Here is a 25,927-nt window from a genome sequence, read left to right as displayed (position 1 = left end):
GCACTGTGATGTTTAACCAGAAACGTCCTTTTTAATGTTGGTGCAGTCTGTCTTTGATGTTAAATGAGCTCTTCTGTGAACATAGTCAGGCAGTGTTATGTAATGCACCGATGTGTAGCGTTCTCTCACCTTGTACCTTTATGCTTGGATCTTCCACAGAGTCCTTCCTGATGGCCCTGCATGCATCTGAGTCCTCCAGCTCCGGGTCATCCCGTATGGGGCTGGATCGGCCTAGCAGTCCCCCCTCCCCCCCTGCTTGGACCAGACTCTCCGACCGACCCCCGGGACTCAGAACCTACCACTCCACCAGCCGCGGAGGCCTCAGGCTCACCATCAAACACAAGGCTGGATCCAGGATGGTGGTTCACAACTCAGCATGTGACACCGTGCACACTACTGCCCCCTCTGGTCACAAGCGGTACTACACCGGCCAACTGATCAATGGGAGTGGTGATCTGGCTGAGCAGGGCTCCTCCTATAGGACCTCCTGCCATCCAATCGATGAGGAGATGTCGAACGGAGCCCTGCCCTCCAAAGCAGTAGAGGACATCCCCCATGGTCACCATAGTGACAGCAGGGAATCTGTAGCACAGATTCAGACAGCAGCACTGGGTTCACAATATATAAGTTCCCCAAACTCCCTTACTATGCCGAGCTTAGACCCACAGACTGCCTGTCTAGAGCCTCCCCCTCCAGACCCTGGAGAGATGAGTACCCCCAAACTGAAACGCTTCAGGCCCACGCTTCCGGACCTCCCATCCCAGGCGGACAGGCACAGCTTCAGGCCCCAGCCTTTTCCCCAGACCGGCTTCAGGCCCCAGCCTTTTCCCCAGACCGGCTTCAGGCCCCAGCCTTTTCCCCAGACCAGCTACAGGCCCCAGCCTTTTCCCCAGACCGGCTACAGGCCCCAGCCTTTTCCCCAGACCAGCGACAGGCCCCAGCCTCTTCCCCAGACCAGCGACAGACCCCAGTCTCTTCCCCAGACCAGTGACAGACCCCAGCCTCTTTCCCAAACTAGCTACAGGCCCCAGTCTCTTACCCAGACCAGCGACAGGCCCCAGCCTCTTTCCCAAACTAGCTACAGGCCCCAGTCTCTTACCCAGACCAGCGACAGGCACCAGTCTCTTACCCAGACCAGCGACAGACCCCAGCCTCTTACCCAGACCAGCGACAGGCCCCAGCCTCTTACCCAAACTAGCTACAGGCCCCAGTCTCTTACCCAGACCAGCGACAGACCCCAGCCTCTTCCCCAGACCAGCGACAGACCCCAGCCTCTTACCCAGACCAGCAACAGACCACAACCTCTTATCCAAACTAGCTACAGGCCCCAGTCTCTTTCCCAGACCAGCTACAGGCCCGAGGCTAGTCCTAGCCCCCAACCCCCCCTGCCAGAGGACAACACCCTCAGTGAACACCTGCAGAGTGCCATCAACAGCATCCTGGAGCTGCAGCGCCTGCAGGGTCCCACGGCTGCAGCTCAGCCACGGATCCAGGGGGCGTGCCCGGCTGCAGGCCCCGCCTCCCTACTGGACCAGGCCATCACTAGCATCCTACAAGGAAACCTCTAGAGACTCCTGAGAGGAGGGACACCTGGAGGGAGGGGAGGGGGAAGACCTCAGCCTGGTTTAACCAAGCTAGGAGGACGAGGGGTAAAGACTAGGCACAAAAACAGGAAATGCAGAGAAATTTACACCAAGCATTATTTTCTAGATGTCCTTCTAGATACTTAATTTGATGTACATGTGAGATGAAATCTAGTACAGTAGGAGATATAGCGTATCAGCGGTAGTTTGAGGATCACGACGCCAGGTGTAACCAAACCGTCATCATATTTATAAATAACAGTGAGAAGCAGAGACAGGAGAGCAGTAGACAAAAGAGATTATTCATTTTCTACTTTGTTTTTTAAAAGATGTTGTTTAAATGTGAATTATTATAATTTTTTGCTTTATATTACTAAGAAAATCCTATACGATGTACTATTTCAATAATCTGTGCCAACTGTGTAAAATGTGATTATTGGGTTGATTAAGAGCAGGAAGGTTGTCTTTATGTGAATCTCTGTGCCTGGGTGGGGGGGGGGGGGGGGTAGATGGTGAGTTTGAGTGAGTCAGTATTTTTAGGAACATTGTGAATGACCTAATGATTCTTTCTTCAACATAACGGTTTAACCCCAACCTGACAGACTGTTGAACCCCAAAGAAACTTACGTTCATCTGGGACGCATTCACTACGAACAAGCGGAAGTGAAACAGGGAAGCACCTACCTGACTTTTGTCCAATAGAATCTCTTGTTTCGGGGGTTGCAAAATGTTTTCTGTTGCAAAAAAAAATAATGTTTTGCTGTGGTGTGCACTAATGAATACACCCCTGAATACACCAGCAAAATGGCAACATTGCATCTCTGAATGTATCCCATACATTCACAGGAGCCTGTCAAGAGTCACAGCGAAAAGAGAAAAGATTTGACGCAGGGTGTGAAAGATACAGTCCTGCTTTTCGAAGAAAATTGACGTTTTTTTATTCACGCTGGATTCTAACTGTGATTTGAATGTCATTTTTTTTTTTTTTGGTTTAAAAGATGAGAACAGATCCCAAACTTCTTAACAAGCAAGCAATACGAGGAGAGGTTTTCTGTGTGAGGGTTCTGTAGTGCAGCTTTATACAGTTGAAGTCAGAAGTTTACGTACACCAGAGTCAAATACATTTAAACTCAGTTTTTTAACAATTCCTGACATTTAATCCTAGTAAAAATTCCCTGTTTTAGGTCATTTTAAGAATGTGAAATGTCAATAATAGTAGAGAGAATTATTTATTTCAGCTTTTATTTCTTTCATCACATTCCCAGTGGGTCAGAAGTTTACATACACTCAATTAGTATTTGGTAGCATTGCCTTTAAATTGTTTAACTTGGGTCAAACATTTTGGGTAGCCTTCCACAAGCTTCCCACAATAAGCTGAGTGAATTTTGGCCCATTCCTCCTGACAGAGCTGGTGTAACTGAGTCATGTTTGTAGGCCTCCTAGCTCGCACACGTTTTTTCAGTTCTGCCCACAAATTTTCTATAAGATTGAGGTCAGGGCTTTGTGATGGCCACTCCAATACCTTGACTTTGTTGTCCTTAAGCCATTTTGCCACAACTTTGGAAATATGCTTGGGGTCATTGTCCATTTGGAAGACCCATTTGCGACCAAGCTTTAACTTCATGACTGATGTCTTGAGATGTTGCTTCAATATATCCACATAATTTTACTTCCTCATGATGCCATCTAGTTTGTGAAGTGCACCAGTCCCTCCTGCAGCAAAGCACCCCTACAACATGATGCTGCCACCCCTGTGCTTCATGGTTGGGATGGTGTTCTTCAGCTTGCAAGCATCCCCCTTTTTCCTCCAAACATAACGATGGTCATTGTGGCCAAACAATTCTATTTTTGTTTCATCAGACCGGAGGACATTTCTCCAAAAAGTACGATATTTGTCCCCATGTGCAGTTGCAAACCGTAGTCTGGCTTTTTTTCTGGCAGTTTTGAAGCAGTGGCTTCTTCCTTGCTGAGGGGCCTTTCAGGTTTTGTCGATATAGGACTCGTTTTACTGTGGATATAGATACTTTTGTACATGTTTCCTCCAGCATCTTCACAAAGTCCTTTGCTGTTGTTCTGGAATTGATTTACACTTTTCGCACCAAAGTACGTTCATCTCTAGGAGACAGAACACGTCTCCTTCCTGAGCGGTATGACGGCTGCGTGGTCCAATGGTGTCTATACTTGTGTACTATTGTTTGTCCAGATGAACGTAGTACCTTCAGGCGTTTGGAAATTACTCCCAAGGATGAACCAGACTTGTGGAGGTCTACAATTTTCTTTCTGAGGTCTTGGCTGATTTCTTTAGATTTTCCCATGATGTCAAGCAAAGAGGCACTGAGTTTGAAGGTAGGCCTTGAAATACATCCAGAGGTACACCTCCAATTGACTCAAATGATGGCAATTAGCCTATCAGAAGCTTCTAAAGCCATGACATTTTCTGGAATATCGCAAGCTGTTTAAAGGCACAGTCAACTTAGTGTATGTAAACTTCTGACCCACTGGAATTGTGATACAGTGAATTATAAGTGAAATAATCTGTAAACAATTGTTGGAAAAATTCCTTGTGTTATACACAAAGTAGATGTCCTAACCGACTTGCCAAAACTATAGTTTGTTAACAAGAAATTTGTAGAGTGATTGAAAAATACATTTTAATGACTCCAACTTAAGTGTATGAAAACTTCTGACTTCAACTGTATATTGCCCTGAATTAGGCTGTTTATGTTTATCCTGTATGTTCAAGGCTGAATAATTACTTCTTAAGGGAAGACACAAATGTGAAGAAAAAAACAAAACGTAAAAGCAGTCTGTTTGGCTTGTACACTTGACAATCTATCATTCATGTAAAAAGGCTAATTAATGTGGGGTAGTGTTACACATTTTCAATACTTTTATTTTTAATTGAGATGTTTGTCTTTATAAGATGTCTACCAATACTCTTAAATGACCTCTAAACTGAGAGCCCTGAATATGTGAAAGTAAAAGCAATGCATTTCTGTGTGTAAACTCTTACTCTGGAAACCATTTAAGAGAATTGGGAGAGTCACCTTTTTGGTAGTTCAGGGTTTTTAAAAATCATACACACAGATCCAATGTATTGAACAAAATGTGAATTCTGGTATGCAGTAATAGTGTTTATAGTGCAGTGCTGCTAGGCAACGAGATAATTCAGTAGTTCATAGTGATACCAGCAGGGGGAATTGATTGATCCAAGGCTTGTTATACCAACAGGGGGAATTGATTGAGCCAAATCTTGTTATACCAACAGGGGGAATTGATTGAGCCAAATCTTGTTATACCAACAGGGGGAATTGATTGATCCAAGGCTTGTTATACCAACAGGGGGAATTTTTTGATCCAAGGGTTGTTCAGCAAATGTCCTCTATAGAGCTGACGTGATTCTACATGTCGGCTGAGAGTTCTATACCGACCCCAAAAAATATCCAATGCAACATGTCAAAAGGTTGGTCTCATGTTTCATGAGCTGAAATAAAAAAAAATCCCAGAAATGTTCCGTATGCCGGAGTATTTCTGTCTGAAATTTTAGCTCTTTTGTGAGAGAAAAACCTAATTCGGATTGGATGGGCCTAGCTCCCCATGTGGATGGGCCTATGCCCTCCCAGGCCCACCCATGGCTGAGCCCCTGCCCAGTCATGTGAAATCTATAGATTAGGGCCTAATAAATTTATTTCAAATTGACCGATTTCCATATATAAATTAAGTAAAAAAAAAAAAAAAATCATTTAACATTATTGCATTTATATTTTTTGTTTATAATACAGGGCATATTTCCATCTGACCGTAAGAAAACATTTGCAACCTGCTGAACGTGCCTCACGGTCGTATCCTCAAGAAATTGTGTTTGAATTGAAGAACATTTGGGGGGGGGGGGGGGCGAATGAGGGAATTTTTGCTTGTTGAGCCATTTTTGTAATGTATTTTGTTTGTTGTTGTTGTTTTGACTGAACTGCGAAACTAGAAGGTGTGTTTGGACAGCCCATAAGGCCCTGGTCAAAAGTAGAGCACTGTACAGGGAAAAAGGGGTGTAATTTGAGACAGCCCATGTTATATACTGATACAAAAAAAAAAAAAAAAAAAAAATGACAGAAACCATTTGACTAACAGATTGTTTTTAATGGCAATATCAAGAGGCCTTAACACCACAACACTGGATTGTAGAAACTTCATTAATACGGACAACATCCAACTGAAGACTCCTGGGAGCTGGACATGAGAAGCGATTCGTTCCTTTACAAAATGTAAAAGGACAACGCTTTTGTACAACCTTTTTTTACAGACTATTAAAAATGATTTTGTATTGAAAACAAGTGTTCATTTTGTGTTTCTCTTGTTCAACTGAACTGATGGTGGTCCCCCCCCCCCCCCCCCCCCCATCTCATTCTTGATATAAGACATGTAGACAGCAAGAGGTGATAAAGATTAGCCAAAGATGCAATGTATTTAACTGAAAACTATGGTAGAAAAATTACAAGATGATGTTATAATACTGTTATTGCATCGAATAAGGTTTCTCATTACTCTCATCTGTGTGAGTGAGTTGGTCCTCTGGGGGCTTGGCACGAGCAATTGATTTGAGACGGCTTGGTGATTAACCCTACAGCCTTTCCATAGAAATGGAGTTGGCGTTTGGGACCCCGAGCTAGAGATAGCCTGGAGGAGTAAAAACAAACCCCCTTTGTTGTTTCTAATCATCTTGGCGTCTGAGAAACAATACGAAACTCACAAGATGAACCCAAGATAGCTTGTGATGCCCCGAGCTGCAGGGGAGGGGTGGAATCAGCCATGACTAAGCATTTTTAGTGTCAGCTATATAAAAAAGACCCATGAATCCTTCTTTAAGGTTGGGTTATCAAACGATCAACGATGGGTGGTCGTTGATCAGCTTCATTATTGCAATTCTTAAAAATCAATAAAGATTGAATTGTTTGAAATAAAAGTCTCTCTCACTTAAAGCATTTTCCACAACAACGCTACAATCCATCCACGCTGAATAATCAAAACCAGCCTCACAATTAGACAAATCTGATCTTTTATTTTACAATATTAGGGAAACAGAACAGCTTCTATGGGGGGGTTACATCTGGACAAATGTAAATAAAAGAAAAAGCTGCTAGTTTCTTTAAGTTAAACACTTCTCAATTTAAACAAAACGCAATTGTCGTCATGCTCAAGAACATGAAAATCTCCGCTTTGCAAACAGGTTAGCTGCTCTGTACACGAAGGCCATCATTCTTTACTAACCAATGAAGCTAGTCACTCTTAGGCTACCAATACATACAAGCTGGTCTCAGGCTACCTATACATACAAGCTGGTCTCAGGCTACCTATACATACAAGCTGCTCCTTATCTCAATGTGAAATGATTAGGAGGCGGAAAAGGAGGTCGGAATGGAACGGTTGTAGAGGAATGAAGACGTGTCTTGATTTTAGTCTCTTCTAATGAGGGGAAGAGTCACACTAAAACATGTGACATGAGGTGTCCTGATTAGAGAGAGAGAAAACACATCCATGACCAACATAGGGAATAGGGTGCCATTTGGGATGTATTCCATGTAGTTCACTACCCTACGGGCTCTGATGTAAAGTAGTGCGCCATGTAGAGAATAGGGTGCAATTTGGGATGCATCCAGACAGTACAGGAGGAAGTGACGTCACCAAGCCAACCGTTCTACGCTCGACATTGTCCTACTGAACATGAGAATGGCTGTGACTGAAATGGAACCTTAAATCACTATATATAAAAAAAACACTGCCTTATGGGTCCTTGTTCAAAAGTAGTGTCATTTGTTTCGCATCCAATGGCTGGTGGTCATATCATGTCTGATCTGTTGAAGATAAACAACAAAATGGGGACCTCAAATCTTGTTGTCGAATTAAAGTTAACCGTTGACTTCTGCACATACACAAATGCATAGGATTTATCATTAGGGCTGAAAACCTGCAAGGGGAAAATGACCATTTATATTTAATGAGAATTAAGAGCAGGTTTCAGCGTAGTCTAAAAATACATGATTTTCTGAAATTGGGTGAAAACCACATTTCTATATATTGATATACATTAGGGCTGGTTTCCTGGCCCCAGATTAAATTTAGTCCTGGAGAGAATCTCCATTTAAAATGGATGTTTAAGACCAGGACAAGTCAATCTGTCTGGGAAACCAAACCACAGTTGTTGGTTAAAAAGTGTCCATATGCAATATTATTTCATCATGAATCCCGCAGCATTGGACCAGGATGGTGTTCTTGATACGGACTTCTTTTACCTGTCAGAACCAAGGCGGTCTGTCCATCTCAGGCGCCAGCTAGGCCGTATCTCTATCAGAACCAAGGCGGTCTGTCCATTTCTTCAGGCGCCAGCTAGGCCGTATCTCTATCAGAACCAAGGCGGTCTGTCCATCTCCTCAGGTTCCAGCTAGGCCGTATCTCTATCAGAACCAAGGCGGTCTGTCCATCTCCTCAGGTTCCAGCTAGGCCGTATCTCTATCAGAACCAAGGCGGTCTGTCCATCTCAGGCGCCAGCTAGGCCGTATCTCTATCAGAACCAAGGCGGTCTGTCCATCTCAGGCGCCAGCTAGGCCGTATCTCTATCAGAACCAAGGCGGTCTATCCATCTCTTCTCAGGCGCCAGGTAGGCCGTATCTCTATCAGAACCAAGGCGGTCTGTCCATCTCAGGTTCCAGGTAGGCCGTATCTGAAATGGCTCTAGACACTACATGATGCACCCCCTGTGGGCCCTGGTCTAAAGTACTGCCCTTTATAAAGAATAGGGGTACCATTTCAGCCAATAGTCTCTGCTAGTGTCTGGCTCCAGTTCATTGGATGGCCTGTAGGGGGGACGTTTCGAGTTCAAGCGAGGTCCATAAGGGCCCGCTCGAATCCATTAGTCAGGGTGACAGACTGCCTCGCCACAGCCGGAGGTGAGACTACAGCCAGACACCGTAGTCGGTCAGTCAGCTCTCTGGGCTCCAGAGGATAATTTAGCTTCTGTTTTAACTACTAAAAACTGTGATCCAGAGAAGCTGATGAATAAATAGAGATAAATAGAGAGAGAGAGAGAAAGAGAGAGCCTGGGTACCAATCCATTTCATTAGACTCCTTTGTCATGCCAAACTGCCTGGCCTTTCAGGTTAAAATGGCAGACCGTAGTTCAGTTGAGCTGGATGAGGAGATCCTCGCCGTATTTGCGTAAGAACTTGCTGTGGTTGTGGTTGACGGACCAGAGAGGAGGGAGGTAGCGCGGCGTCATGGTAGACAGGAAGTGCTGCCTCCAGTGGCGTTCCAGGCCCATTAACCCCTTCAGACCCTGCTTGGCGTGCGCCTGCACCACCTTCAGCCCGTGGGGAACGTAGCTCTCATTGAAGATCCTGGGAGGGGGGGACAGGGGCGAAGAAAGGACTTCAGTGTTTATTTTATAAACAATCATAAAAATTCATAGTTTATAATATATATATATATATATGCCACAGACTGTTATCCAACATGACAGTACATTTGGAGTATGTGTACGTGATCCCTGTTGGAATTGAACCCATAACCTTGGCATTGATAGCTCCTCAACAACCTCTCTCACCGTGTCTCCAGTCCAGCAGCACTCTGCAGGGTGTCTGTCGTCAGCTCCCCGTCGGGGTCGTTGAAGAAGCTCCTGATGACTTCCTGCAGCTCGTCTCTCCGGGGCCCAGGGAGCCCCTCCCCCGCAGTCAGGAGGGCACGGGCTGCAGAACGAACCCTCCTGCGGTCAGAGTCCTCCAGTAGCCGCACACCCTCCTCACAACCCTGGGGGGGTAGAAATTAATCCATATAGTTCAGTAGTGTAATATTTTTTTACGTTTAAAAACGGTAAGCCAACATGTTGTTTTCAACACTATCATTTCATGACTGATCAAAACTCATGACTCCCTTGTCCCTAGGCATCCGACATATGGTGAGCAATATGTTTAAGACCTGCCTCTACCCCCCCAAACCCCCTTTACCCCCCCCCAAACCCCCTCCCGGACCCCTCCCAAAGCCCCTCCCAAACCCCCTCCGGACCCCTACCCCCCCAAACCCCCTCCGGACCCCCTACCCCCCCCAAACCCCCTCCCGGACCCCTACCCCCTCCCAGACCCCCTACCCCTCCCGGACCCCTCCCAAACCCCCTCCGGACCCCCTACCAGACCCCCTCCCGGACCCCTACCCCCTCCCAGACCCCCTACCCCTCCCAAACCCCCTCCCGGACCCCTCCGGACCCCCTACCAGACCCCCTCCCGGACCCCTACCCCTCCTGAACCCCTACCCCCCCAAACCCCCTCCCGGACCCCTACCCCCCCCAAACCCCCTCCCGGACCCCTACCCCTCCCAAACCCCCTCCCGGACCCCTACCCCTCCCAAACCCCCTCCCGGACCCCTACCCCTCCCAAACCCCTACCCCCCAAAACCCTACCCCCCAAAACCCCTACCCCCCAAAACCCTACCCCTCCCAAACCCCCTCCAGACCCCTACCTGGGGGGCAGCGTGTTCATCAGCCAGCTGCTGCTTCAGGAAGCCATCGTGGACATTGGAGGCAGCGTGACAGGAAGTACACAGCAGCAAGATGTCATGGGAGTTGTGGTCTTTCATCTCCGTGGGGAAGTGACGTCTGTACTCATGAGGAACGATGTTCTTCCTGTCGGGGTAATTCATTAGTGGAAAACGTTTTGCAATAAAAAGAAAATGTTAATAAAAACAAAAAAAGGTTCTCCTCACCTAATATAGGAGTCGTTCTTGCCACACACCACACACAGGTTCTCCTTGGCAGTCAGGTAATAGTCCTGCTGGGAGTCTGGACGTCCCGACGGCTCAAACAGCAGACGCACAATGAACGGATCCTCACTCTGCAGCACTGGAGGCGGAGTGGAGAGAGAGAGAGAGTAGAGATGGGAGAGAGAGAAAGGAATTTAGTGTCAACTTCAAAAATCAAGTGAACCGGGGTTTTGTAAAAAAGTATATTTTTAAACCACATTTAACAGTATGAAACCAACAATGATAGAATACTTTACTAATTAACTGTTCATTCATATGAGAAAACTTGGTGGGTTTAGGGGCCTGGCAGCGCCGCACACTTGGCGGGTTTAGGGGCCTGGCAGCGCCGCACACTTGGCGGGTTTAGGGGCCTGGCAGCGCTGCACACTTGGCGGGTTTAGGGGCCTGGCAGCGCTGCACACTTGGCGGGTTTAGGGGCCTGGCAGCGCCGCACACTTGGCGGGTTTAGGGGCCTGGCAGCGCTGTATGGTGTACCTCCTATTCCTTTATCCAGGTACCACTTGGCCTTCTTCTTGTCACAGGTACAGAGGGGTTGTCCATCCGGGGCATGGAGGAAGCAGTTGTCATAGAGAGGGGATTTCCTGTAAACAGTGATGGGAAATCCTGGTCAGTCACTACACCGGATACAACTTGGTCTCGATTCTACACCTAGTAGGGAACAGGTGTAGGGTGTTTACTTCAGACCACCTTTAGCATGATACCCATAGAAAATAGCAATGTATATTTTCCAAAATGAGGAGAGTCACCTGTTCATATCTCACAACCACCGCAGGCTTTCGGAGTTGCCTATGAGCGAGTCAATAGCAAAATAACACACTTAAATTTACGCTACACTGTAAACTGGGTGGTTCGACCCCTGAATGCGGATTGGCTGACAGCCGTGGTATATCGAACCGTATACCACAGGTATGACAAACCATTTATTTTTACTACTCTAATTAAGTTGGTAATCAGTTTATAATAGCAATAAGGCACCTCAGGGGTTTGTGGTATATGGCCAATATACCAGGGCAAGGGGCTGTATATCCAGGCACTCCGCGTTGCATCGTGCATGGATATACAGCCCTTCGCCGTGGTATATTGGCCATATACCACACACCCTCGTGCCTTAATTATAGCATGCAAAATGTTTGATCAGTAATAGATCAGCGCGGAGATAAAAATATGGCCTACAGAGCATGATTTTGTTACAAAATCTTTGACTCCTCCATTTAGCTAACATTTTACCTCTTAAATTGTTACCAAATATCCAAAACTGATTCAGTTAAAACTAAATCTGACATTGATTAGTCAAGACCTCAGGGTGGGTACCAAAGCAGCACGATGGCACCGTGTCCCAATCAAAACGGTGCTGAAATTATAGTTGAGCACACGTGGCTATCGCTTCAATAGCATTAGCCTACTTTATTCCAATATTATTATTTTTTGCTATTCGGTGATATTGATTGCCACAGTAATTCTGTATTGATTCATCCACTTGTGGTTAGCGTCAATCACACCGATAGCGATATTACCCAAATCTGTATGCAGCATCATCTGGATATGTACGCAACAGGTTCAACATTCACCTTCTGCTACCATTTCTGTCAAGCCGTACGTTCAATACATCCAATGTATGCACCACCGAACGCACTGCAACTGCCTCTGCAACACTGCAAGGTAAAGGCAGCGTTCCATTGGAAATTAATGTACTTCAATGAACGCAATGACAATGTCTGCGAACGAGGCGTTAAGAAAACGTGAACGCATAGTTGTCGGCTTTGCGAAATGACTTGCGTTGTAAACATTAGAACTAAGGTTGCCAGGTCTAGTTAAAATCCCTAGCCCAATGACTACTCAAAACCCGCCACAAAGCATGAAACTAGCCGAATTTGTTTTCCTGCAGCAAGACAGTCGCCGCCACAGGCCAATAAACCCTTTTTCCCCATAACGTTATCGAGCGTATTAACGAGAAATATCGACTTAACTCGTAACGATGTAAGAAGCAAAATGTGGTTTTCCATCAAAATAAAGTATTTGCGAGCTAACATGACTAATAAAAGGAATTTGAAAATCAAGAGAAAAGATAATTCGCCCTTATTTAAAATATATATATATTTGTTTATTTATTTATTAAATCGGCAGATCGTTTTCCATCAACGGATGTTGATTTAATTAGTTTGACTGCTGAGTGTAAATAAATATCTTCCCTTACGCGCATGTGAATAAGTCATTGAAACTCGTTTTTCAACCACTCCCAAATTTCTTGTTAAACTATAGTTTTGGAAAGTCGGTTAGGACATCTACTTTGTGCATGACACAAGTCATTTTTCCAACAATTGTTTACAGACAGATTATTTCACTTATAAAATCACTGTATCACAATTCTAGTGGGTCAGAAGTTTACATACAAAGTTGACTGTGCCTTTAAACAGCTTGGAATTCCAGAAAATGATGCCATGGCTTTAGAAGCTTCTGATAGGCTAATTGACATCATTTGAGTCAATTGGAGGTGTACCTGTGGATGTATTTCAAGGCTTACCTTCAAACTCAGTGCCTCTTTGCTTGACATGGGAAAATCAAAAGAAATCAGCCAAGGCCTCAGAAAAAAGATTGTAGACCTCCACAAGTCTGGTTCATCCTTGGGCGCAATTTCCAATTGCCTGAAGGTACCACGTTAATCTGGACAAACAATAGTACGCAAGTATAAACACCATGGGACCACGCAGCCGTCATACCGCTCAGGAAGGAGACGCATTCTGTGTCCTAGAGATGAACGTACTTTGTTGCGAAAAGTGCAAATCAATCCCAGAACAACAGCAAAGGACCTTGTGAAGATGATGGAGGAAACAAAATGATCTATATCCACAGTAAAACGAGTCCTATATCGACATAACCTGAAAGGCCACTCAGCAAGGAAGAAACCACTGCTCTAAAACCACCATAAAAAAGCCAGACTACGGTTTGCAACTGCACATGGGGACAAATTTCATATTTTGATTAATGTCCTCCGGGTCTGATGAAACAAAAATAGAATTGTTTGGCCATAATGACCATCGTTATGTTTGGAGGAAAAAGGGGGAGGCTTGCAAGCCGAAGAACACCATCCCAACCATGAAGCACGGGGGTGGCAGCATCATGTTGTGGGGGTGCTTTGCTGCAGGTGGGTCTGGTGCACTTCACAAAATAGATGGCATCATGAGAAAGGAAAAGTATGTGGATATTGAAGCAACATCTCAAGACATCAGTGAGGAAGTTGAAGCTTGGTCACAAATGGGTCTTCCAAATGGACAATGGCCCCAAGCATATTTCCATAGTTGTGGCAAAATGGCTTAAGAACAACAAAGTCAAGGTATTGGAGTGGCCATCACAAAGCCCTGACCTCAATCCTATAGAAAATTTGTGGGCAGAACTTATAAAGCTTGTGCAAGCAAGGAGGCCTACAAACCTGACTCAGTTACAACAGCTCTGCCAGGAGGAATGGGCCAAAATTCACCCAACTTATTGTGGGAAGCTTGTGGAAGGCTACCCAAAACATTTGACCCAAGTTAAACAATTTAAAGACAATGCTACCAAATACTAATTGAGTGCACGTAAACTTCTGACCCACTGGGAATGTGATGAAAGAAATAAAAGCTGAAATAAATCACTCTACTATTATTCTGACATTTCACATTCTTAAAATAAAGCGGTGATCCTAAAACAGGGAATTTTTACTAGGATTAAATGTCAGGAATTGTGAAAAACAGAGAGTTTAAATGTATTTGGCTAAGGCGTATGTAAACTTCCGACTTCAACTGTAGATCAATCTAACAGGATAGTTTGAGGGATGAAAGTTGGACAAAAGGATCAAGAAATATCTGCGTAAGAAACACTTGGATAAGATTCAAAAGAACTTTAGGCTATTTTCAGGGAATTGTGCCGTTATTATGTGGCCGACTACAAACCGTTATAAAATGGCCTATTTACGAGATTGACTTGTCATTTCAATAGGCATAGGCTAGGCCTTCTAAAATCTGGGTTTATGATTATAATTCAATTTTACCATGGTTTGGTTAGCTAGATGCAGGTATTCTATAGGACCATGATAGTCTACAGTACCTTGGCACGATGTAAAATAAACAATTTAGCAGTTTGCTTCCCTGTGGCTCAGTTGGTAGAGCATGGTGTTTGCAACACCAGCACGGTGTGTGCAACACCAGGGTTGTGGGTTTCGATTCCCACGGGGGGCCAGTACAACATTTTTTTTATGAAATGTATGCATTCACTACTCTAAGTCGCTCTGGATAAGAGCGTCTGCTAAATGACTAAAATGTAAATTGACAGACTAATTTATCTAATACGAACAGCGAGGTGATTGAGGTAAGAAGTGCTTCTGTTGCCCAATAGCCTGCTGGAAAAGGCTACTGCGGATGAGGTCGTAATTTAATTCACTCAATCATATATTTAATTATATAGACAGGGGCGCAACTTTCACTGGGAACGAGACAACGACATGTCGCCCCCACCCCACCTTCTGAAATTGCATTTTTGTCCACCCCCCCATATTTGTCATTGGAAGTTGATACAAAACGAGGCAAGGATGTGCTTTAGGACTACGTGGACACCTCCGAACGGTCGGGTAGGCTGTTTGGAGTGTTTATTAGTCTTCATACTTTTTTTGTTTATAATAATTTTAAAAAAAATATCCCCCCCACTTCTAAAACCAATGTTGCGCCCCTGTATATGGATATCAACTTTAGTCCTATTCCTGTCAACAACAGCCAGTGTTTAAATCTTTTTTTTTTTTAACCTGTAGCCTAATCTGACTTACCTTCAATCTAAAGCATTCTAACAGCTGATCCACAATTGCAAAAGAACTGTGACCATGACACCAAATTGATAATTAAATTGTAAGTTAAATAAATAACTAAAACATGGCCATTAATTATTTAACTAGACAAGTCAGTTAAGAACAAATTCTTATTTACAATGACAGCCTACCAGGGGAACAGTGGGTAAACTGCTTTGTTCAGGAGCAGAACGACAGATTTTTTTTACCTTGTCAGCTCGGGGATTCGATCTAGCAACCTTTCGGTTACCAGCCCAATGATCTAACCACTAGGCTAACTGCATAATAACACAGGGCTACAACAACAAACTAAAGCTATAGACTATTTATTAAATCAGTTAGCCAGCTCCAGGTAAGCTACACCAGTGGTATCATTTGATACAATAAATACATGTTGAAATAATGATATCACTAGAGTCATTGCAAATCAAATTTGTGCCACTTGTGTAGTCTACTTGGAGCTGGCAAAAGGTTTGAATAAATAGCCTATAACGTCAGTTTATTGTTGTCGTAGCCTGCATATAAATGAATAGGTTACTTAAAATGGCAGGCAGATGTATCTCTCCACATTCAATATCACTTTCATTGTAGACGTTCCCCCTCCCCCCCATATCAGAAGCAGGTGAGGGAATTCCACAACTTCCATTTAAAAATGTCTACTGACTGGCGCAGCATTTCAGACCCAAGAACAATTTAGCAGTTTGCTTCCCTGTGGCTCAGTTGGTAGCATGCGTAAAAACCCTTCGCTTGATATACGGTTTAAACCACCTCCGAGCGAATGCTCTCTAGAGCGCCTGAAGTGGTTTTCCTGTGCATCGTGGCCTTATTTCTTGCTGAGCGTTAGTTCTAACGCGTTACTATGTTCAATGGAAAGAGGGTTTGGAATAACGGAGACATATTCCCATCTAAATAAAAACAGCCTTTTACCTACAACTGGTAAAGAGTTGTCATGACGTGTGAGCCTGTTCTCCACCTCCACTCATTCACATCACTCAGCTGCAGAGCTCAGTCTCAACATTACACCTGGTCTCTCCCCACCATACTACTCACTCAGCTGCAGAGCTCAGCCTCAACATTACACCTGGTCCCCCCTCACTCAGCCTCAACATTACACCCTGCCCCCCCCCCCCAACCCACCCACCTACCTATACAGCCTAGCCCCCCCCCCCCCCGTTCAGAGTAGCCCACCCCCCCTACCCACCTGGCAGAGTAGCCCCCCCCCCCACCCGTACAGAGTAGCCCACCCCCTACCCACCTGGCAGAGTAGCCCACCCCCAGCGGTTTTCTCTTGTTGTTTCTCCTGGGGTCTGGAACTTGCTGGTCCCCAGACTCTGGGCTTTCAAAAACAGACTGCTGGAGCTTCCTACTCCTCCTCTTCCTCTCTCCATCCACGCTTTTCCCTCCATCCTCGCACTCTTCTCCACCACGCCCCCTGAAGGGTGTGTCCACCACGCCCTGGCAGCAATTGGCCAGCTGGGAGTAGCCACTCCCAGTGTCAGGTGAGGGCGTGTTGTCTGCGTGGAGGCCGAGCAGGCGGAAGAAGAGGGCGATGGATACCTGTGCGTCCCGGGCTGCGTAGGTCATCTGAAGGTCAGGGGCGGGAGCATTAAATGAGAAGATAATCTCTGCATGTTTTGAGGAAGCAGAAGTAAAGCACAGAATGGCTAATATTGATCACATCAATGAGAAGTTATTTGGGATGCAGGTTGATTTGTAGATCAGTTCGTCTGTTCAGTTCAACTGCAAAAGGTGATCTTCAACATGCACAGTAACGACGTGTCATATCCTGTATAAACTAACACCAGTAGTGTAGACGTTCTAACGACGTGTCACATCCTGTATAAACTAACACCAGTAGTGTACACGTTCTAATGACGTGTCACATCCTGTATATAAACTAACACCAGTAGTGTACACGTTCTAACGACGTGTCACATCCTGTATAAACTAACACCAGCAGTGTACCTGTTGTAGGGTCAGCGGGTCAGCCTCCCAGTCACTACAGCGCAGCTCCAAGGATTTCTCCAGAGAGACGTCGAGCAGGTCAGCTGCCAGAGACTTCAGACTCAGACCGTTATTCAACACTACCTTCCTGCACAGAAACACATACAGACTAGGAACACACACACACACGCCTCCAACACCATGAAGTTTGCTGACGACACGGTGGTAAGCCTGATCACCGGCGACAACGAGACAGCGTATAGGGAGGTCAGAGACCTGGCAGTGTGTTGCCAGGACAACAACCTCTCTCCATCTCAACATCAGTAAGACCAAGGAGCTGATCGTGGACTACAGGAAACAGTGGGGGTGAGCACACCCCCATCCACATCGACAGGGTTTAAGTGGAGCAGGTCGAGAGAACATCAAGTTCCTCAGTGTCAAAAATCACTAAAGACTTAAAAATGGTCCAAACACACGTGCACAGTCGTGAAGACCCGACAGTGCCTCTTCTCGCCCCCCCCCCCCCCAAAAAAAATACACCACCCTCGATCGCATGGCACGACAGAGGGTGGTGCGGACAGCCCAGTACATCACTGAGTTCAGTCTGCTTTCCACCAGACACTGGGAGATGAATTCACCTTTCAGCAGGACAATAAGCTAAAACACAAGGCCAAATCTACACTGGAGTTGCTTTGCTTACCAAGAATACAGAGAATGTTCCTGAGTGGCCGAGTTACAGTTGACTTAAATCTACTTGAAAACCATTTAAGTCTTGACATTGCTAGATAATCTATGATCAACAACCAACTTGACAGAGCTTGAAAAACGTAGAAAATAATAATAACCCAGAAAGACTCACAGCTGTAATCACAACCGAAAGGTGATTCTAACATGTATTGACTCAGGGGTGTGAATACTTATGTAAATTAGATATTTCTGCATTTCATTTTCAATAAATTTGGAGAAAATAAAAAAAAATTGGCCTCCCGAGTGGCGCAGCGGTCTAAGGTACTGCATCACTCTGGCGTCGACCGGGTTATGGGAGTGTTTGGCCGGCTGGGTTGTCCTTGTCCAGTGCACGCCGATTTCAGTCACCAGTTGGACGGTGTTTCCTCCGACACATTTGTGCGGCTGGCATTCGGGTTAAGCGAGCAGTTTGTCACGAAGCAGTGTGGCTTAGCAGGGTCGTGTTTTGGAGGACGCATGGCTCTCGACCTTCACCTCTCCCAAGTCCATACGGGAGTTGCAGCGATGGGACAAGACTAACTACCAATTGGATACAACAAAATTGGGGTGAGGGAAAAAAAATAAAATTGTAAAAAGTTTAAACATGTTTCACTTTGTCATTACGGGGTAATGTATGTAGATGGGTGAGAAAATATATTTAATCCATTTTGAATTCAGGCTGAAACAAAGTGGGCAAGAAGTCAAGGGGTATGAATACTTTCTGAAGGAGGGGGGGGGGTACTGTATTCAGACACCTTGAATTTTTCCACATTTTGTTACGTTACAGTCTTATTCTAAAATGTATTAAATTAACTGTTTTCCCTCATCAATCTGCACACAATACCCCATAATGACAAAATTTAAACAGGTTAAGAATTCTTTGCAAAATGTATTTTTTTTAATTCAACAGAAATACCTTATTTACATAAGTATTCAGACTCTTTGCTGTGAGACTCTAAATTGAACTCAGGTGCATCCTGTTTCCATTGATCATCCTTGAGATGTTTCTACAACTTGATTGGAGTCCACCTGTGGTAAATTCAATTGATTGGACATGATTTGGAAAGGCACACACACCTGTCTATATAAGGTCCCACAGTTGACAGTGCATGTCAGAGCAAAAACCAAGTCATGAGGTCGAAGGTATTGTCCGTAGAGCTCCAAGACAAGATTATGTCAAGGCACAGATGTAGGGAGAGAAGGGCCTAGGTCAGGGAGGTGACCAAGAACCCGAAGGTCACTGACAGAGCTCCAGAGTTCCTCAGTGGAGATGGGAGAACCTTCCAGAAGGACAAGCATCTCTGCAGCACTCCAACAATCAGGCCTTTATGGTAGAGTGGACAGATGGAAGCCACTCCTCAGTAAAAGGCACATGACAGCCCGCTTAGAGTTTGCCAAAAGGCACCTAAAGGACTCTCAGACCATGAGAAACAATATTCTGTGATGTGATGAAACCAAGATTGAACTATTTGGCCTGAACGCCAAGCATCACATCTGGAGGAAACCTGGCACCACCCCTACGGTGAAGCATGGTTGTGGAGGCAGCATCATGCTGTGGGGATGTTTTTCAGCAGCAGGGACTGGGAGACTAGTCAGGATCGAGGGAAAGATGTACAGAACAAAGTACAGAGAGATCCTGCATGAAAACGTGCAAAGGACCTCAGACTGGGGGCAAAGGTTCACCTTCCAACAGGACAACGACCCTACACACACACAGCCAAGACAACACAGGAGTGGCTTTGGGTCAAGTCTCTGAATGTCCTTCAGTGGCCCAGCCAGAGCCCGGACTTGAACCCGATCAAACATCTCTGGAGAGACCTGAAAATAGCTGTGCAGCAACGCTCCCCATCCAACCTGACAGAGCTTGAGAGGATCTGCAGAGAAGAATGGGAGAAACTCCCCAAATACAGGTGTGTCAAGCAAGAAGACTCAATGCTGTAATCGCTGCCAAAGGTGCTTCAACAAAGTACTCAGTAAAGGGTCTGAATACTTATGTAAATGGGATATTTCAGTTTAATACATTTGCAAAAACCTGTTTTTGCTTTGTCATTATAGGGTATAGATTGAGGGGGGGGGGGGAAACTATTTAATACATTTTAGAATAAGGCTGTAACGTAACAAAATGTGGAAAAAGTCAAGGAGTCAGAATACTTTCCGAATGCCCTGTACGCTGCTGCTACTCTGTTTATCATATATCAAGACACCTAGTCCCCTTACCTCTATGTATAAATACCTCCATCACTCCAGTATCCCTGCACAGTTTAAATACGGTATTGGAACCGACCCTGTATATAGCTTCTTACTTTCTATTGTGTTTTTGGTTCTCCCATGTTACTTTTAGTGCTACATTGATATTGATTACTGCATTGTTGGGTTTAGAGTTAGCAAGAAAGGCATTTCACTGTACTTGTGCACGTGACATTAAAAACTTGAAGACAACCACTGACAAACAAGTCTTGACAGTAATTATGCGAGAGGAAATGATGACGTATAAAACTGAGCGTTACGTCCTGTACGTGCCAATCAATTCTGAGAGGAAATGATTGAAAAAAAATTAGAGACAGAACAACTAGTATGGTACCTTTGTCGTAGTGCAAGGTATCTCAAGTCCACAGTACATCCCAACACCAGGCCGTAGTCTCGCGTTAGACGCTTTCCATCCTCATAGCAGCCCACACCCACCTTCAGGATGTGAGGGTCGCTGAGGACCTATGTAAAAAAAAAAAACATAAATACAATACATGCCATCAAAAGCCACTTACAACAGTGAGTAGGGAAGGGCGAAGTCTATACAGGTATATACACACACTACATAGCCAAAAGTATGTGGACACCTGCTCGTCGAACATCTCATTCCAAAATCATGGGCATTAATATGGAGTTGGTCTCCCCCCTTTGCTGCTATAACAGCCTCCAGTCTTTTGGGAAGGCTTTCCATTAGATGATGGAACATTGCTGCGGGGACTCGCTTCCATTCAGCCACAAGAGTATTAGTGAGGTCGGGCAGTGATGTTGGGCGATTAGGCCTGGCTCGCAGTCGGCGTTCCAGTTCATCCCAAAGGTGTTCGATGGGGTTAAGGTCAGGGCTCTGTGCAGGCCACTCAAGTTCATCCACACCGATCTCGACAAACCATTTCTGTATTGACCTCGCTTTGTACAAGGGGGCATTGTCATGCTGAAACTGTTGCCAAAGTTGGAAGCACAGAATTGTCTAGAATGTCATTGTATGCTGTAGCGTTAAGATTTCCCTTCACTGGAACTAACGGGCCGAACCATGAAAAACAGCCCCAGACCATTATTCCTCCTCCACCAAACTTTACAGTTGGCAGTATGCATTCAGGCAGACAACGTTCTCCTGGCATCCGCCAAATCCAGATTAGACTGCCAGATGAAGCTTGATTCATCACTCCAGAGAACGCGTTTCCACTGCTCCAGAGTCCAATGGCGGCGAGCTTTACACCCCTCCAGCTGACGCTTGGCATTGCGCATGGTGATCTTAGGCTTGTGTGCGGCTGCTCGGCCATGGAAACCCATTTCATGAAGCTCCTGAGAAACAGTTCTTGTGCTGACGTTGCTTCCAGAGGCAGTTTTGGAACTCTGTAGTGAGTGTTGCAATCAAGGACATGGCTTTGTGCTCCATTTTATACACCTGTCAGCAACAGGTGTGGCTGAAACTAGCCAAATCCACTCATTTGAAGGCCATGTAGTGTATGTATGCATGTATATTTTGATGTAAAAACGCTACAATACCGTTATTTCATTTTTGCGTTAGTTGGCTGTACCAAAACGACAATGTTTTTCCTTAATAGCTTGTTCTCCATCTTTTTCAAATTGCCAATTTGTTTTCAGCACTTTTATTTCCATGAGGGATCAAAACTGGTTCTCTCATGGCTCTCTCTCATCCCTCTGCAGCAGACATATGGTGAGCAATACGTTTGGACCGTCGAATCATAATAAAATCCCAGTATTCAATCACAATACATCTAGAATTGTGAGAAACGCAATATCGCACCGAGAGGTCCCTCAGCGGGACCGTCGCACGGCACCGAGAGGTCCCTCAGCGGGACCGTCGCACGGCACCGAGAGGTCCCTCAGTGTGGTGATAATATTGTATAGTGAGGTCCCTCAGTGTGGTGATAATATTGTATAGTGAGGTCCCTCAGTGTGGTGATAATATTGTATAGTGAGGTCCCTCAGTGTGGTGATAATATTGTATAGTGAGGTCCCTCAGTGTGGTGATAATATTGTATAGTGAGGTCCCTCAGTGTGGTGATAATATTGTATAGTGAGGTCCCTCAGTGGGGTGATAATATTGTATAGTGAGGTCCCTCAGTGGGGTGATAATATTGTATAGTGAGGTCCCTCAGTGGGGTGATAATATTGTATAGTGAGGTCCCTCAGTGGGGTGATAATATTGTATAGTGAGGTCCCTCAGTGGGGTGATAATATTGTATAGTGAGGTCCCTCAGTGGGGTGATAATATTGTATAGTGAGGTCCCTCAGTGGGGTGATAATATTGTATAGTGAGGTCCCTCAGTGGGGTGATAATATTGTATAGTGAGGTCCCTCAGTGGGGTGATAATATTGTGTAGTGAGGTCCCTCAGTGGGGTGATAATATTGTGTAGTGAGGTCCCTCAGTGGGGTGATAATATTGTATAGTGAGGTCCCTCAGTGGGGTGATAATATTGTATAGTGAGGTCCCTCAGTGTGGTGATAATATTGTATAGTGAGGTCCCTCAGTGTGGTGATAATATTGTATTGTGAGGTCCCCTGGCAATTCACAGCCCTAGTACTGAGTGCATTGGTGGCCCCAGCGGGAATCTAACCTACTATACTGCCATTTTAAAAACACCATTCTGAGCCATAGAGGACCACATATAAGCCTACCTCTTTCAGGGTAAGTGGCAGGTGCTGCTGGCCACCACGGAACGGCTGCAGCCTCACCAACACACACAGACCAGAGTAGGATGCCATCTGGAGTAAAGAGACCGTTGAAGTCTTACCCTTCACTGACACCTGGGGTCATAGGGAAGGGCAGAGAGGAGGGAAGGGCAGAGAGGAGGGAAGGGCAGAGAGGAGGGAAGGGCAGAGAGGAGGGAAGGGCAGAGAGGAGGGAAGAGGGGGCAGGGACGGCAAGGGGGAGGGAGAGGAGGGAGAGAGAGGACTTCAGAGATAAGATAAAACAAAAATCAGAGTACAAATGGGATGATATGTTTAAAAACATGCAGAACAAACTCACACCCAGGGCCTTAGTTTGACTCTTCACCCATTCACAGTCCAGGCCAAGGACGGGGTAGACTGACAGATCCTTCTGCAGCATGGGCCACAGCTGCTCCCACTCCTCCTCAGAGCTTACCATCACCGGCTGCACCGCCAGGACCTGGTCAACAGGGGGTAGCACAGCAGGCAGAGGGAGGACCAGACTCTGACCCGGGGATAGCTGGGTCTGCTTAAACTGGATTTGGGACTCCACTGGCTTCTTACACTCCAGAACCATAGGCTCTGGTTCCACAGGTAAGGGACAAGAGCTGACCCTTACCTGACCCTTCAGACCCTGAGCAGGAAGCTGTTGCTTCTTCGTCCTTAGGGCTCTCTGTCGCCATAGCAACAGGCCACCCAAGGTGGCGCCCAACAGGGTAACCACAGCAGCAGTTAGGGCACTTTGTCTAATAGCCATCTTGGGTTTCAGAGGTGCAAAGCTTATTTGGTTAGGGCTGGTTGGTTGAGAAGTGTGTAAATGAGTTTAGGTAGGTAGACCTAAACCCAAGTTGCAGTCCGATTTGAAGTTTGGTCATAGAGACTTTTGGGGATTATAGTGTCAGCATTGGGTCACATCCTTTGTTTGTTGATGTCTTTATCCGTGTGAAGAGGCTATTGGTTAGTAGGCTCTGGGCAGACACCTTATCCCCTAGGAGACAATCAGCAATAACTGTTACATTACATATCCATCTGAACCTACACAAACTGTCAACACATTATCCATAGGATGAATCAAGAATTGGAAAGCAGTAGACTCATAACTTGACTTGTCCAACAATTCTACGTTAATATATATTTATATATGTTTGCTGCACGTTTGAGTGTCACAGCAGAGCATATGATAACTAAGACAGCATTGCGCAATTTCACTGCCATTGTTTACAAGCGCAGCTAACTAGCTGGTGCTAAGGAGGTTGTTTAACATGTACTACTGATTAGCGTTACAAATTGATATCAGGATGTTTGCGAGTACTTGACGACTTACACCGCTAGAAAGATAAATGTTCTGACAATTAGACGAGAGAAAGAGAGAGTCAGTCAATATCGTTAACTAGGTACTATAGTTAGCATGCAAACACCGGGCTAACTAGCCAACTGCTAATGCAGCTTCACGTCGAGGCCGAGGAGCTACCTAGCAACAACTAGCCTAGCCACTTAGCCCGCTAGGTACATTAATTTAACGCGGTAACGAGACCGAAAGTAAATGAGCACAATCTAAAATGTAAATAACAATTTCGTTTGTTGTTGATGTTGCCTGAGCTTGTTTTCAGCGCACACCATCAGTTAAGTTTAGCTTAATACAATAGCTAGCTTGCACAGCCACCGTTAGATTGACTAGCCGACTAGCTACCTAACGTTAGCCTACGTCAGTAACGTTAAACAACGTGAGTGAAATTTGTAATTTGTTTCCCCGCATTACTTTTTTTTTTTTTTTTTTTTTGCGTGCTAAGCTTATTTCAAGCCCTTTTTTACCTACCTTGGCATTTCACGTCCACACCATAATATCCCTATGCTGTCTGCACATGTCCACTTGGTTGATTTCTAGGTGTTGACGTTGTGCTTCCGGCTCTATTTATTATGATGGATGGATGGGATGTTGTGCGCATTGTCAGGGAGGTAAGAATTAATACGTCAATTAATTAACCAATTAATTATGATTTATTATCCAATCGAACACAATTACTTACGTTGGATAAGATTGACTTGGAAGTCAAAATAATATGACTGCCTTGCAAATTTCTCCCATTGATTTAGTTACCTTATTTGTGATGTGTTGCATGCTCATATTTAATCATTAATTCTGTCTTCTGGGGGAGAAAAAAAAAAAAGCTTCCTTCTGATAAGAATATCAGTTCAATCTCATGGCGTCTTTACTCCAATATTGCAGTGTAGATGTTGAATTTTTACCTGGTAAAGTTGCTGTCTCAACATATGAAAATCACTAGCGGAGTCAGATATAAGATGGTGCTGCAGTGGAGAGTAGCCGTCTTACGTACTCCTGATCAATTCTGCTATTTTTTAAAATGTTTTCATACGCCAAACTTTTTGTTGTTGTTGTACATAATGTCTCCACCATCATTTCCTATGACCGAAAACAGCTTCTGGACATCAGAACAGGGAACACTAACCTCAATTTGTATGAACATTTCTATTTCAACGAGTCAGCAATTCTGGATGTTCTGCTTACCCCGGATCAGGTCCTAATCACCGGGACTCAAAAAATAAAGCGGCGGTATCCTGACGAGACTCCGTCGGTGAGCAAATAGAACAGAGGTGCATTGGCGGTCTATTGGCGAAAGTGCAGTCACTGGAGAACAAACTGGATGAGCTCCGTTCGAGACTATCCTATCAACGGGTCCTGAAAAACTGTAATATTCTATGTATCTCAGAGTCGTGGCTGAACAAGGACATGGATAATAAACATCTGGCTGGTCTTTCTCATTGTCAAGCCCGGAAGGCAGACTCTGGTAAGACATAGGGAGGAGGGGTGTGTCTCTTTGTAAACAACAGCTGGTGTGCGATCTCTAATGTTATGGAAGTCTCAAGTTTTTGCTCGCCTGAGGTAGAGTATCTCATGATAAGCTGTAGACCATACTATACTACGATATTTTTCGTAGCTGTCAATTTACCACCACAAATGCTGGCACTAAGACCGCCCTCAACGATCTGTATAGGGTCATAAGCAAACAAGAAAATGCACATCCAGAGGCAGCGTTTCTCGTGGCCGATGATTTTAATGCAGGGATACTGGAATCAATTTGACCATATCACTTTTACTTCACACACAGAAACGCCTATACAAGG

At 45.0% G+C, this 25,927-nt stretch overlaps 2 protein-coding genes across 5 annotated transcripts in view; one reads left to right on the top strand and one right to left on the bottom strand.

Moving 5' to 3' along the window:
- si:ch211-168d23.3 (BRD4-interacting chromatin-remodeling complex-associated protein) overlaps positions 1-2,064 on the top strand; it is a 41,615-nt gene extending 39,551 nt beyond the window's left edge. For both annotated transcript variants that reach the window (XM_029712612.1, XM_029712613.1), the window contains exon 15: positions 160-2,064. In XM_029712612.1, the coding sequence (XP_029568472.1) occupies positions 160-1,568 (1,409 nt within the window). In that variant the 3' untranslated portion in view covers positions 1,569-2,064. The remainder of the gene's footprint in view (positions 1-159) is intronic.
- Positions 2,065-6,616: 4,552 nt separating this feature from the next.
- LOC115161834 (exonuclease 3'-5' domain-containing protein 2) lies at positions 6,617-24,702 on the bottom strand. 3 transcript variants are annotated; one of them, XM_029712639.1, is made up of 11 exons: positions 24,600-24,702; positions 23,103-23,771; positions 22,751-22,879; positions 20,444-20,571; positions 17,158-17,305; positions 16,448-16,776; positions 10,857-10,963; positions 10,326-10,461; positions 10,083-10,245; positions 9,175-9,377; positions 6,617-8,968 (listed from the first exon to the last, which is right to left on the bottom strand). In XM_029712639.1, exons 2-11 carry the CDS (start codon positions 23,538-23,540, stop codon positions 8,752-8,754), a joined length of 1,998 nt encoding a protein of 665 aa, XP_029568499.1. In that variant the 5' UTR covers positions 23,541-23,771; positions 24,600-24,702; the 3' UTR covers positions 6,617-8,751. The 3 variants fall into 3 exon arrangements, with proteins under 3 accessions (XP_029568499.1, XP_029568501.1, XP_029568500.1); XM_029712641.1 differs by having other exon boundaries at positions 17,158-17,284; XM_029712640.1 differs by lacking the exon at positions 24,600-24,702 and adding an exon at positions 24,108-24,477.
- Positions 24,703-25,927: the final 1,225 nt, after the last annotated feature.

Source organism: Salmo trutta, chromosome 25 (genome assembly GCF_901001165.1).
Source record: "Salmo trutta chromosome 25, fSalTru1.1, whole genome shotgun sequence".
Taxonomy (NCBI): domain Eukaryota; kingdom Metazoa; phylum Chordata; class Actinopteri; order Salmoniformes; family Salmonidae; genus Salmo; species Salmo trutta.
This window is presented reverse-complemented; position numbering and strand designations above follow the sequence as displayed.

What these genes read in the sequence shown, in the direction of transcription:
- LOC115161834 (XM_029712639.1), bottom strand. Translation starts at nt 23,540, where the DNA reads ATGGCTATTAGACAAAGTGCCCTAACTGCTGCTGTGGTTACCCTGTTG. An exon ending in GGGGTGGGCTACTCTGCCAG is followed by an intron (nt 10,964 to 16,447) that starts GTGGGTAGGGGG and finishes CACTGTTTACAG; the next exon opens with GAAATCCCCTCTCTATGACA. An exon ending in ATGAACACGCTGCCCCCCAG is followed by an intron (nt 9,378 to 10,082) that starts GTAGGGGTCTGG and finishes CTACCCCCCCAG; the next exon opens with GGTTGTGAGGAGGGTGTGCG.